The sequence below is a fragment of the Apium graveolens genome, chromosome 5 (assembly GCF_009905375.1).
Source record: "Apium graveolens cultivar Ventura chromosome 5, ASM990537v1, whole genome shotgun sequence".
NCBI lineage: Eukaryota > Viridiplantae > Streptophyta > Magnoliopsida > Apiales > Apiaceae > Apium > Apium graveolens.
Window position 1 is genome coordinate 185,234,300 of NC_133651.1, and position 15,525 is coordinate 185,249,824.

At 36.1% G+C, this 15,525-nt stretch overlaps 1 protein-coding gene and 1 non-coding gene across 2 annotated transcripts; both read left to right on the forward strand.

Annotated features, from left to right (window-relative positions):
• Nucleotides 1-3,799: 3,799 nt before the first annotated feature.
• On the forward strand, nt 3,800-3,904 carry LOC141662410 (small nucleolar RNA R71). Its single transcript, XR_012550528.1, has one exon. It is a non-coding gene; the product is annotated as a small nucleolar RNA R71 (small nucleolar RNA).
• Nucleotides 3,905-11,490: 7,586 nt separating this feature from the next.
• LOC141660526 (putative F-box protein At3g16210) lies at nt 11,491-12,162 on the forward strand. The gene has a single exon (XM_074467517.1). It carries the CDS (start codon nt 11,491-11,493, stop codon nt 12,160-12,162), a length of 672 nt encoding a protein of 223 aa, XP_074323618.1.
• Nucleotides 12,163-15,525: the final 3,363 nt, after the last annotated feature.

The window sequence follows — 15,525 nt, forward strand, 5'->3', positions numbered from 1 at the left end:
CTGCCCAGAAATCATGGTAATTTTCTTATTTATTTATTTATATTCGAATTATTTAAGGACTAAAATATGAATTTTTGTTCTTGATGTTGTTGATGTGATTTGATGCCAGAATCTTGTAGATAATTTCTTCCTGGTCATTTTGGTATATTATATGACTGATCTGGAGTTCAATAACATATAGAAAATTGAGTTTGATTCTCGGATTTTAAAATTAGGGTTTATAGCTTTGAATGTTCTTAATTGAAATTTGGGTATTTCTGTTCTTGGGGTTATTACTTGAAATTGATGGCACAGAGTTGTAGATCATCGAAAGACGATTCGAATGATATATACGTGGTAAACAAATGATACCGGAAAGGGGTTGATCAGAAAAACGATCGAGGTGACAGCGGAAAGTTTGAACGGATTTTCCATGCGATTCATCGACTGTTTGGATGATTCGTTACTGCAGATGTGTTTCTGGGATTGCATAGATCACACGCCTGTGTTTTGGTTGAATTATGGATTGATTTCGGCTCGCCGGAAAAGCTCGGATCGCCGTTAATGGCGTCCGGCCGGCAACCGGCGACGGGGACGGGAAAGATGGCAAAAATGCAGGTTGGTACCTGTATTTTTCCTAATCTTGCAAAGCATGGATTTTTGTTTTAAAATATTACAAATATTAGTTTTTTGTTTAAAAATATTTTAGAAATGATATTTTATTATTTTAAAAATTAGAAAAAAATTATTTATTTAATTCAGAAAATTATTTTAATTATTTATTTATTCAAAAATAAATCGAAATTATTTTATTAATTAATTTTAATTAGTTTTTGATTATTTTAATTAATCGATTAATTTATAATTAATTGATTAATTAATTTAATTAATTATTAATTGATTTTAATTGATTTAATAATTAGATTTAATTATTTAAAATTGATTTAAAAATTCCGAAAAATAGTTTCGAGCTTTAAAATATTATTTTAAATTATTTTCTAGGCTCGATAATTTTTATAAAATTATTTTTGAGTGTTTGAGCCCTATTATTTAATTATTAAATGATTCGGAGATTGTTTTTATTCCGAAAAATGTTCAAAAATTCATAATAAATAAACCGTTCGTCCGTTTAATATGAAACGAACGCCTCTAAACTCAGAAAAATATTCTGCTTTCAATAAAATTACTTTCGAGACCCAAATCCTTTTGTTTCGAAAGGTCTCTTATTTTACAAGTCATTCTCAGTCAGTTATTGATTGATAAATCATATTTTTGACCCGGTTTCAGTTTTAAATGTACCGAGTCGAACCTTTTGACGAACTGAGTCATATATGATATGAATTATTTGATACGTGGCTTATGTATTTATATGCTATGTGAATTATGTGTGTACGTGAGTCAAGAGTCTTGTATTTGACTATTTTCTTTATGCGTGGGCTATCGTATGGGTAGACGATAGGGTTTTGACGCGCAGTTCGTCGAGTAATTATCGTTTAGACAATTAAAATTTTATCTTTTAATTATAAATGCGGATCATTCGAGTTGATCAGGATAAGACGTTGGAAAAAGAGTAAGATGGAATGGTATTGGGTATCTGGCTTCTAGCAATCGCAGGAGCAACATATCAGTAAAGTGTTGAAAAGAAAGATGGTGATGTTTTGAGACAGAATGTCAGAATAGATGCGTCTTTGCGAGTGTGACTAACTGCTAAAACCCAAAGGTAAGTACCCCTGACTTCACTTATCGTTCAAGTGACGTTTATTTCGAATCATATTATGCAAGTATTTCTATCATCACTTATTGTTCAAGTGATATTTATTTTGAATCGTATCATGCAAGTATTGCTTTCCCTATTCTCAGTTTAGAATCGATAAATGTTTTACATATTGCTGAATTAAATGATTCTCTTTACGCAAGTACCCTCTGCTATTCTATGTTCAGAATAGTCAAGTGATTTTACTTATCCAATTACCGAATTTATAAATGTTTTGGATTTTGAGAAAGATGATTTTGTTGCGAGTATTCCGGCCCAAGTAAATGGGGGAGTAAAATTATTTAGGATGTCGATTGATTCGGCTCCTTTTTCAATAAAAAGGTTTTAAGATTGGAATGGTTACTGGTTACTGGTTACAGCGTAGGTGATCGAGATATCGGTCCAGCTGTAATATCTTTCAAGGCTTGTTATGCCTTTTCTGGCACCCTATAGTACCGTATGTCTTCGGGATACGGGTAGTACCTATATTTACGGTATGGCTGCGGGATACCTGTGTTGTTTCACGACTGATCATCGGGAACAACATGAAATGTTATTGGTTCCAATCTAAATTGATATCTAAATTTCTTTATTGTTTTGATAATCATAGAATAAATGATTTATCAACTATTTCTGTTTTGGAAAAATGGTAAGATGCAGTTTTGATTTAGATTCTGATTATGCTGATACTTACGTTGTTGTTAAATATCAAAGGTGGTATTAGTATAGATGATTGATGTTGACTTCAGTATGGGTGTTGTGAGCATCAAAGTTCGTATTGATATCTAATTTGATATGACAGCAAAATAAGTATTGATTTCAAGAGTTCGGTTTGAGTAAAGTTTATGATTCATTCCATGATCATTGTTTCATGTTATTGTGGTTTACGATATTTCCGTAAACACTGTTTTACGAGTTTTATTCTCATCAAGATTCAAAGTATTGCTGAAGCATTTCGCTCAAAAATATCAAAATGGTTTTGAATACAATTAAGGGATCAATTCTGGGATTCCTCAAATAAAATTTTATGATTCAGCAATTATGATTTCAAATGTTCTGCTCTAATGTAGATGTCGGTTTTATATCAAAACAACCATATATATATTATAATGAACTTGCTGAGCATTTCTTTCGCTCATACTTGCCTGTTTTCAAATTTAACCTCTTGTGAGGACTAGCTTGAGCTGTTTAGCTGTGTAATTAAAGGAAGCAAAGAAGAAGCTTTTGGGAAGGTGGTTGGTCCAGGGTTTGCGGACTAGTGTAAGTTTTATTGTATAAATTTGTTTATATTATATTATAGTTGTGTATTTTATTTGGGCCTAGTATACATCATTTCGAAGTTATACTAGTGGGTTTAATTGTGAGTTGGAATTTATTGAAAAGAGTGTTGAAAGAAAGTGAAAATTTATTGGTGGAATTTGGATACCTTGTTTCTAGAACTGTAACCTTAAAAGATCTTGGAGTAGTTTGGGGTCATTTATGATAATTATCTTCCACTGGCATTTATTTATTGATTTAACAGGTTAAGTTGGATTGAAGTTTCATAGTGACGACCAAATCCCTTGACCCCAGATTTGGGGGCGTTACAGCTGATAAGGCTGTTGAACCACATTATGAGCATTGCTCCAACTGAAATTAGGATGATTGCGGTTGTTGGGATGATAGGTGGCAGGCACTGGTTGCTGCGATCCCCGGAAGTTGCTCACGAACTTAGCTGATTCACTAGAAATTGCGCACTGATCAGTTTCATGGGCACCAGCACAAAGCTCACAGATACTAGCGATTTGATTTACTCCATAATTAGCCAAAGTGTCCACCTTCATTGTCAAAGCCTTAAGTTGGGCAGTGATAGTAGTTGTTACGTCCAACTCCAGAATTCCTGCTACTTTTCCCTGAGTCAGTCTCTGAGAAGGATTCTGGTACTCATTAACAGCCATTAGTTCAATAGGTTCATAAGCTTCATCGTAGCTCTTAGCCCACAAGGCTCCTCCTGATGTTGCATCAAGCATGGGTCTAGAAGTAGGACCCAATCCATTATAGAAATAGTTGATAATCATCCAATCAGGCATGCCATAGTGTGGGCACTTCCTTAACATCTCCTTATATCGATCCCATGCCTCACACAGAGATTCTCCAGTTTGTTGAGCAATGAGTAAGAGCATTCCTAATTGCGGCAGTCTTCACCATGGGGAAGAATTTAGTGAGAAACTTTTGAGCAAGATCTTCTCAAGTGGTGATAGACCCTGCTGGTAGAGAGTGTAACCAGCACTTAGCCTTGTCCCTCAGAGAGAATGGGAAGAGACGTAGCTTGATAGCATCTTCAGTCACATCATTCAAATTGAAAGTGTCGCAGATCTCGATGAAATCCCTTATGTGCATGTTGGGGTCTTCAGTAGGAGAACACCCAAACTGAACTGAGTTATGTATCATCTGGATCGTGCTTGACTTGATCTCAAAAGTGTTAGCCCTGATGGCTGGTCTGATGATGCTAGACTGAATGTCATTAATCTTAGGCTTAGAATAGTCCATTAAAGCCTTCGGATTTTCTGCTTGATCACCCATAGCTACTACAATTGGCTCTTCAACTTTCTCTTCTTCCTCTAACTTCTTTTTATCCTAAAAACTTCCCTACGAACCACCACAAGTTCTTCCTCGGCTTTATCCAGTGTTCTCTTGCGAGTATGCGAACGCGTATGCATACACCCTCGCTAGATTACCTGAAATAAGACAAGGAAACAATTAAGTAATAATGTCAGAGTCAATGAACTTTAACGACCACTGATGGAAAGCACATAAACTAATAATTAACACTACAGTCCCCGGAAGCGGTGCCAAAAACTTGTTAGTCCCCGGCAGCGGCGCCAAAAACTTGTTAGTCACTAAACACGCACTAATAATACACACAAGTATACGAGTTCGCAAGTAGTATAAGATATAAATCAGATTCGTTCCCACAGAGACTGTATTGGTTAACTAAGTAATTCACGCACCTAAGCAACAATGTATGGTTATTATTCAATGTTAAGACGATAACAAATTGAGATTGTTTATAACTAAGAATTAAACTAATAATTATAACTACGAGAATAAGATAGACTGAATTAATATATATGACAAACATGGGATTCTAATTTCATTAGATACTTCATTCATTAGCCTTATTGTTCTTAACCTTAGCATGCAATGGTGATGATACTAATCAGAGAACACGAAACTGATAAACGTCAACTTTTGTTGCACAAATACCATTATACCAGACATCCACAAAAGAGATAGAAGCTGAATAGGCACCAATTATATCGAGACCCTATATGTCTATAGAATTTGACAATATAACGGTTTAAGCACAAGTTATCTATCTTGATAATATAGGGCGAGTAAGATGGTTAAAATTACCTACGAATCATGCATAACAAAATATAAACCTATGCTAGCATGGCAAGTTCTAAATCCTTAAATTCACTTTCGCTTCATTAAAAATTAACACACTATCTTATAAGTTCATGACGCTCATAAGACGAATACGCACAACCAATACTAGGATATCATACAATCACCACATATTAAGGCATCAAACAATTAACTAAAGAAATCCATAAATAAATCCGCTAGAACCTCACAATAACGATTAGCCCATAATCGGACTCATCATCATCGTGGGTTCCGATAAAAGCATGGTATATAAAACATACTCTTTATAACGAATAAATAAAACCAAGTACAGACAAGAGTATCGGTTCAGCAAAACAAGAAACAAGCATCCAAGATTATAACTCAAAACAAAGATTCACAAGTATAAAACTAGATCGTCTTCGCCTTTGTTGAACTGTGTTATAGGTCTCTTGCCGTCTTCTCCTTGTGCTCTGGTAAGTCTCCTTACTGAAAAATGACTTTAAGTTATCAATATATAGCAGTCAAATCATCCCAGGAGTCCAAAAAATATAATTATAATAGAATCAGGATTTTTGCATCCCGACACGGCGCGACCGCGCGCTTGACGAGCGTGGGCGCGCTGACTTCCTGTACTTCGGCGCGACCGCGCGCTTTATCGGCGCGGCCGCACTGGACTTTTGCCAAAACTAATTTTCTCCATTTTTCTTGCAGCTTCGAGCCGGTCTTCGCGAGCTTTTATTCCCACACCACCTAGACACCATATTAGCATCAAAACAATGCTAATTCACCTGATTCACAGATTAATGCCTGAAATGCAAAAATACTAGAATACACGTTAAAACACTGAACAACTTAAGTACAAATACATCAATTCAAAGCTTATTAGAGCATAATAAAGTGTCATAAATGTCACTCAACATACCCCCAAACTTGAATCAATGCTTGTCCTCAAGCATAAACAGACTCAAAGAACAAGAAAATAAAAATGCATGAATGCAACTAAATGAATGCAATGATCTGATCCCCATAGAATAACTGACCAGTCATCAAGCAACACCTCAGCAAATGCAATTATTCGCATAATGATCAGTCAAATCTCTCAAATCAATCTACAAACCAGAGACGTGCATGTGTGCAAATGCTTACAGATGTACTTTCGTAACTAGATCGACAATCATAACTCATTACTTATCAAAACAATCGCAAGTTTATAAATAGGATAAAAGTTAGACTCAAAATAACTTATAACACTTCAATTCTTATATTGGAGTTTTTTATGGATTCATGCTTTAATTCACAATAACACAACACAAGTATGCTTATTTGATCATGCAATGAGTGAAGTAGGATTTCTGCATCCCGACACGGTGCGCGGGCGCGCTGACTTCCTGTACTTCGGCGCGGCCGCGCGCTTCATCAGCCCGGGCGCGCTGGACTTCTGCTAAAACTGATTTTCTCCATTTTTCTTGCAGCTTCGAGCCGGTCTTCGCGAGCTTTTATTCCCACACCACCTAGACACCATATTAGCACCAAAATAATGCTAATTCACCTGATTCATTGATTAATGCCTGAAATGCAAAAATACTAGAAAACACATTAAAACACTTAACCACTTGAGTACAAATACATTAATTCAAATCTTATTAGAGCATAATAAAGTGTCATAAATGCCACTCAACAAAGGTCTATTCTTTGAATATTTTAAAATGAAGTGAAATGAACCCGTATAGCAGATGGAGTTATGTGGATAATTGCAAGCCAATAAATGGTGGACATTTACGTGCAGAGAAGAACCATTATGCCGATATCATGGTTGTTGCGAGGACATCAAATCGGAAGCGAAAATTTGTATACATGATACGTTGCAAGTATGAGATTTTGGCGTGAATTGAAATAGTTAGCGAACCGTATGAGGTAAATTAACTAGAGGAATAAGAAAGTAAAGTTGCGTATATTGGATAAGGCAAATGATTGATTGAACATCAGAAGCAAATAAATAGTTGAATATTTGACTGTAACTACTAAAATGCAACAATCTTCATGTCACAACTGTTGTTGATGAAGGCCAAGGTATTCTGGAGAGAGAAGCTGGTGCTGAAGCAAGTCAATATCTTCAAACTCTGAAAGTTAACGGAAGAAAGACAACTCTGTCCCACAAGGATCCAAAGATTCAATTATTTGACTCTGAGGTGAGTAGAAGAATATTTGCAAAAGAAAATCCTGGAGTTGATCTTGAACAGCTAAAGCAAAGGGAGTAAGATTTTAAAATTTCTATGAAGACAGCAAATGCTGATATTGCTGTTATTTCTCAAGTACTTTATGAAGATGATCCTTCTAACAGACCACCTAGAGGTATAGTTATAAGGGAAATCAGTCAGACAGAAGATGAAAGATCTCTCAGATCACAAGGTATTGGAACTGCTAACAAGAAGCTTAAAGAAAAAGAGAAGATAGACAAAAAGTCAAGGATTTCAAAGCCTAAAGCCAAATCTGTTACAAAGAAGAAGTCAGTATCTAAGAAATCTAAATCTCAAAATATTATAGATCAAATCTGTACAGTAGTTCAAGCTCATGATACTGAAGAAAAATGTGAAGAAGAAGAAGAAATCATCCAAGCTTGTCAAAGAAGGAAGATTTCTGGAAGCATTCTGAGCTGAGGAAGTGGAATTAACCTCTGACATTGCTCAACTTAAATAAGTACTTGATGATGAAGAGTAAAGTTTGATATTCACTTAAGTAAGATTGATTATGCATACTTGATTCCTGCATTTAGATAGTTTTGACATCATCAATTGGAACTTGTCCATATTTCCATAATGAACAAGTTGGGGAAGATTGTTAGGAGCAATTGATGATATCAAACAGAAACTATCAGAAGTTCACTTCAGAACTTATATATCAACAGATGCTGATGACATCAACGGATGATGAGATATCAACGGATGATAGGATATCAACGGATGATGATTTTGATGGATGATGATGTCAACGGATGATGAAATCAGTATTTGTCACATCAGTTGATCTTCGATGAAGAAAAGGAAACAGAAACTCAAGGCGGTGAAGGACTTTATCTCAGAAGTAATTGTATAGGTTTTCTTGTTGTTAATAGAATAGGATTCCTTCTACATTGGTAGTTGTGTTCTATATAAAGCACATATTAGGTTCATGCTATATGCATTGCGATATTGTTATATCTTTCGCATAACCTAGTAGCTCTCAAGAATAATTGTTCATCCTTTCGAAAGAGTACGCTTGTAATAAGTTTTTATCAGTTAATATAAAAACTGTTGATTCTGTTGAAACTTTGTCGCATAGATTGTATTAACTGTATTCACCCCCTTATAGTTGATTAAGGGCCTAATAGTTTGACACGAAGTCCACATATCCGAAGTTAAGCAAATTCTACCGAGCACCGCTTGAAGAACCTTAAATATTTGTTCTTTCAAAGTCCTATGCAATTTTAAGCAATCTGCTTTGGCCGTGTTCCTAGTAATAAACTGAACCTCATTATTAAGATATGCATGAATTTCCTTATTCCCCTCATGTTCAACCCATGAAAAAGTATATTCATGTCTTATAATTGCCATACACAACAATTCCCTAAATTGAGTTTGCGTAAACTGTGTATTCTCTGCATTTGTTTTCAGAAACTCAATGTATGGTTACATTTTTTAAATGTTTAGGCATCTAAGGGTTGTATTTTATACAAAAACCTTACCATAATTATCATTTTAATTGATACCATTCGTTCACGTTGTGGCATGTAAGGACACATCCAAACACCAATAAAAATCAGCATGATCTTATGTTTTATGAATATTAAAAGCAACATATTTGTAAATTTACATATAGATTCAGTTCCTATCATACATTTCAAGGAAGTAAGCCATAACACTTAAGAAAGGGAATGGTGCATTAATTGGTCTATAAGAATAGATCTTGGAGATCCACTAGTTAGACACAATATAAGCTTTAGCCAGTGTGATGCGTATTCATAATCTAAATATGTAAAAAGTATTAATTTTTTGAATATTTTTTTGTGTTTATATGTTAGAAATGTGACAGGAATTATTTTGTTGTCGTTTCTGTGTTAGAAATGAGACTGATGAGTTATACAACACTTAATATCACTACAAATTTGTATTGCACCTATATAAATGAAAATTCCTTATTTTATTATTTCTGTGTGAATTTGAACTTAGCTATACCATAAAAATATAATAATTAAAGTATGATATGGGTGCATACAATTTTTTTAATAAGAGGTACGAATGGTTGCAATGCACATGCATGCTTAAAACATACATTTTTTAGTTGGTATTTTCTTAATGTTTAATTCATAAATCTATATAATGGATCTAAATATTAGTATTAATGTGATATACGGTATATGTCATCAAATTATTTGATAAATTATCACTGATAGGATGTGACGAAAATCATTGAAATTGATGACAAACAACAATATTCCTCTAAAAATAAACTCTATAATCATTTAAATGTATTACCACTTATTTATAAAATAAGAGAAAATAATCAATATACCCAATTTTGATGTTGGCCATAAATACTCACCTAAAGCGCTAACCACAATAGCGAATTTACTTTATGTTAGTATATGCAAAAATTTGTAATCATGACTATTCTCAATCTCATCCTCTTACTTTTTTCATCATAGCCGCATTTAACGATCTCTCTCCAGGTGGTTCATCCTTTATTCTCTTTCTTGTCCATATCTACGCTTATACTTGATAACTCTTCTTTACGAGTTATTGAATGAACCGAGTCAATGTGGATCTCAATTAGCACTATTAATTTTCCATTGTCTTCATTTGGTGTTATTTTTTTAAACATTCTCTTGTACTCGTAGTTTTGTAGGATGATTAAGCACTCAAATGAAAAATATACACAAATTTATTGGGATGGATATGAGCTTTGATGTCATACCTTATAAACATACTTACTCCTTCTTGGAGTAGCATTCTGCATTTACGTGTACGTTGTTACCTTTAAAGTATCGAAATTATATGGATTCTATTTAGCATATTGTTGATGTTCACATATGAGAGTTGATTCGATATCTAATTTTGCGTGACACATAGATACACTATTTGGTGTGATTTATTTAGTTGATACGATATTTGATTTGTCAAGTTTATAATTCACTTGTTTATATTATTAATTTGATAATTAATAATGCATGAACTCGTCTTCAGAATTTAAATTTAGGTTAAAGATAAATACAATTTCATTTTATACCTCAGAAAATAATCATTACTTAATATTATTATGCATGTACATGTATGCATTCATGTATATTTTTATGTATGTATGTATGTATGTATATATGTATGTATGTATGTATGTATGTATGTATGTGTGTGTATGTATGTATATATGTATGTATGTATGAGTGTGTATGTATTAGTAAATGTATGCATGCATGTATGTATGTATTTTTAAATTACTATATATTAATGAGTTATAGATAAATATTCATATTAATTATGCAACAATTAATATATTTAAATATATGAATGATTAGATTAAATAAATATTAATGTAATATAAATAATTTACACAATATATACATATATGTGTGTGTATTTATGATCAAATATGTAATAAGGATTTAGATATAAATATGCATATTAATGATGTGTTATTTGAGGGAATAAGTATAGAATAAATTTTATAAAAGTATTAATGTTTGGAGAATATTATTAAATATTAATCAAAGTATTAATGATTAAATTTGTTTTATAGTAATGAGTTTAGGAATAAAAACAAGCATTAAATGCTAATGGCTGGAATGAATTTTTTTTATGGATATTAATTATAATATTTATGATTAAATTTGTTCAATGAACCCCTATGTTGTTGTATTATGTATATATATAAAATAGATAATAGATATTTTTTTCCGTAAAAGAAAAAATAATTTCAAGCAATAATTACAATAATTATTAACGACAATAGTTAAATTCATTGAAAAAGAAGTGAAGTATGAGAGGTAGGGCTGAACAAAAAATGGAAAAAATCCGAATTAAAAACCAAAATCGCATAAAACCGATCAGTAAAAATCGATCTGAAACCGGATCAAAAATTTAAAACCGAGACTGAAACCGATTCTTCGGTTTCGGTTATAAGTAGAAACCGAACCGGAAATATCCGATCCGAACTGATTAATTAAAATAAATATTTAGATTAAATATATTTATTATATATAAATTTTATAAGTTAATAAGTACTCATATTTTATCCACAAAAATATTAAACTTAAAAGCTGGACAAACTGTTTAGACTTCTGGACTTCACTTGTTAATCTTGTTTCCTGTCAAGTTGTGTCTTACTTTGATTATATGCCTATTGAACAAATTATTGGCTCTGTTCACGGAATCGTATGTTTTCTCATATATTATGCTTGTATTAGTCTTTGGAATCCTACAACCAAACTATATAGAATAATTCATCCACCCACATTTCCTGATGATCATAAGTGGGGGGTTCGACAAGCTTTAGGCTTTGGTTTAGATTCCATTCATGATGATTTTAAGGTTGTTGCTACTGTTGACTCGCACTCTCGAGTCTATTCTGTTAATAGGAATGTTTGGCGAATGCTTCCGTCTAATCATACCGACTTACCTTATAAACGTAATTTTGAGCTCTGTGCCAACAATTTCTTATTATCTATTGGATTGTCCGGGATGATGGCTTTTGATTTGAATAATGAGGTGCTTAATTGTGGTATTAAATTGCCTGTTACAACTTTTAATTGCACTGTCACCGATTTCAAAAATTCTCAAGCACAAGCTTATATCACTGAGTTCAATGCCTCTATTGCTGTTATTATCTTTAAGAAGATGGGTGAGAATCAGAGTTCTGCTCTAATTAACTTGTGGGCGTTGGATGATGAGGCAAGCCTTCGTGGTGGTGGAATTGAAGCATCTTGGACTCTAATGCTCAATATTGATGTTAGTCTGCAATTACAGATACAGACTGTTGTAGCCTACTCTGACATCGTGATATACTGATCTTAGCTGAAGATCACTGGATTTTGTATGACCCCTGCTCAAAAAACTACAGAAAATTTCCAGATCAATTTCTTCCAGATCAAGTCTTCAAGTGTAAGGAGAGCCTGGTTACTATTCCAGGATCCAAACAAGTGAACTTGAATCCTCCTGATGATATGATAACTAAAATTCTCCTACGCCTCCCCATTGATTCTCTACTCTGATGCAAATCAGTATCCAAATTCTGGCTCGCTCATATCTCCAGCCTTAATTTTGTGAAATCACATCTTCAAATGACAAAAACACGAGGTCCTGACAAAATTCACATCGTCCACAGCTACGAGTATGGGGTTGAAGATGACTCCTCAATTTTACTCATCAACCTCGATAATCGTCAAATCGTTGCTGATCTCAACTTCCCATTTTCCCGAAATGAGTTTCCATGTATGCCACGATTTGTATTTGTTGGTTCTGCTGGCGGAATTGTTTGTGTTCGTGCAACATTTTCTAATGTCTCTAGAGTATACCTCTGGAATCCTGCTACTAAACTATCCAAACGCATTCCCTTGCATAACATGAGCAATGATGATACTGAGAGTGTTATTTTAGGCTTTGGTTTTGAACCAACAAGTAATAATTTTAAGGTTGTTAGGATGGTTTCACCGTCTCTCTTTGCTGAAGTGTATTCTGCTAATAACAATGCTTGGCGGTGATAACCTATAATAATACAGGCCCAACAACTAAGGCCCAGGGCCCAATTACAAGAGCCCAGGGAGCATTTAGTCTTAATCTTGAAAGGCCCAAGACACGTGGCAACATCACCACCGTCCAGGTACCCGCGATCCAGAACGTTCCTGCGGTCCGGATCTGGTAGTACTCTGACGTATCCCAGGCGTCCAGATACCCTACAGTCCAAAAGGCAAACCTACGGTCCAGATTAAAAGGTACAAGCCCCTAAACCCTAGTAGGGGGCCTATAAAAGGTAGAACAAAAGGAAGGTTACAGGTTACAATCTCACATACTCTCTCTTTCACCTATACTTACATACACAGACGTACACACCATATATACAATCGCGTAATTCCCGTTTTGCCCCTCTTCTCCTTAAAACCCTTTCTCATTCTCACGCCAGAGGTGCCGGTTCCCACCCTACAGCTACACCGCACGCCGCCGCCATTTCCGTCCAAAAGGAGTTTAGGTCCGGGCCCGGCAAGGAGAAGGCCCCGGGGTGATTTGGAATTATCATTGGCGCTAGAAGGAGGGCTCGAACCTCCGTCCAGTGGTGTTCATATCCGCAACTCCCGCCCTACCCAGCAGCTTGGAATACTGTCCCCCAGTAAGAACGCCACTCTCAATCTCTTAGATCTATTTTTTACAAATTATATTACTGTGAGTTTGTGGTATTGTTGAATAACCATGACTACAAGAAAGAGCAAAGTGGCTGTTTCGACTTCTTTCCTTCCACCTCCCCCCCAACCCAGGGATGGAGATATGGAAGATCTGGATGAAGGGCCCCCCATAACCCAGACTCCATCTCAAAATCTCCAACCAGGAGACCAGAGAATAGTCATCGAGAAAGCTTCCCATAAGCACACCGGGACTTCCGCCAACCCATGGGGAAGCATGACCCCAGAATAGATACAGGCGGCGATGGACCTGTGGAAGGAAAAACATGATGCCGAACCTGAGACCCGTCCAGGGGATCAGCGAGAACGGTCCGGTGAACGGTCCGGAGAATCTCGGGGATCCGTCTTTGACCGGATTACAAAGAATTTAAAGAAACCACCAGAGGATGCCAGAGATGAAATAAAGAGGGCTGCCCTCCGTGAGAGAATCCGGAAAGAAGAGGAGGCCAAAGCCCAAGAAGCAATTGAAAAGAGAGACCGGGAAGAAGAAGCAAAGCTAAAGAGAAAGGCACACCGGATTCATGTTTCTTCAGACTCGTAACCAGAAAAGGAATCCAAGCAAGAACAAATGGCCTGGGCCCTCCGGGACCTTAAAACAAAAGTAGAAGGCGACATAGAAGTAAGAGCGGCAGCCACCCCGTTCACCAAGAAGTTGGAATCCACCCCCAGAGAATCAGGGCTGAAGCACTTCAATTTTGACTCTTTTGATGGATTAGTCGATCCCGAGGAGCATCTGAACTATTTCGAGCAAATATCTAATATTTATGATTACAGTGACCTAACTAGATGCCAATTTTTTGTATCAATATTGAAGGGGGGTGCTCAGAAATGGTTCAGCCGCATTCCATCCCGGAGTGTGGACTCCTGGAAAGACTTCCGCAAGATATTTTTGAAAAGATTCAGGGCCAACCGGATGAACGAGCTGCAGATGTGTCATCTAGAAACAATCCAGCAAAGAAGCAAGGAGTCCCTCCCGAAATTCATCAAAAGATTCCAGGAAGCAGTTAACCAACTCTCCAACTTATAAGAAAAGGAGGCAGTGAACATTTTTCGAAGAAACTTGCACCCGATATCCTGTGAAGGCTATGTTAAAGACTTGATTCATAGAGAGCCCCTGAGCCTAGCATCAGCATACGCATTGGCATCAAATTTCATAAAGGAAAATGATTTCCTTAAGTCAATGAAGATGAATAAAAGAATACATGATGATGATGAATCTCTGGAGCGACGCTCGTCATCCCGGAGAGATAAAAGATACAAGCTTGACAGGCAAGCCAACTATATTCAGCAGTCCCGGGGGAACCCCACCCCGGGATACATACCCCGAATCAAGAAAGAATGAAAGGAAACCCAAGACCAAGAAAGAACCCAAGCCGGAACCGGAGTGGACACCCCTCAACAGGCCCCGGGCCGACATTTTGCGCGAAGTCAAGGGCAAGCCATTTTATTACCCGTTAAAACCCTTGCTGGCACCTTCGGAAAACAGGGCCCGGGACAAGCATTGTGGCTATCACGAGGATCATGGCCATACCACTGAAAAATGTTTCTCCCTCAAGATGTTCATAGAAGACCAGATTAAGAAAGGAAACATGAACCAGTATCTTCAAAGGGGGTCAAATGACAAAGACAGAGCCCCGGGAAGAGGCAAAAATGTGGTCAATGTTGTTTTCGGAGGCACAGCCTCTCCACCTCGGAGCCCGGACTAGGAGAATGATGTGATGATGATCCAGACTCTGGACGATGAGCCCATCTGCTTCTCTTATTCTGATTATGAGGGGCTCGATCCGGATCACAACTTGGCATTGGTGGTGACCCTTGATGTCGCAAACAACGAGGTAAAAAGATAACTAGTTGACAATGGTTCCTCTGCCAATATTGTATTCGAGCACACACTTAACAGGATGGAGCTCGGCCATCTCCGAATGGACCCCTGTCTTGAAGATCCCTTGTACGGATTCGGGAACACGATGATTCCAAT

Bases quoted from the DNA above. Each gene is read 5' to 3' on its own strand.
- LOC141660526 (XM_074467517.1), top strand. From the start codon at position 11,491: ATGCCTATTGAACAAATTATTGGCTCTGTTCACGGAATCGTATGTTTT.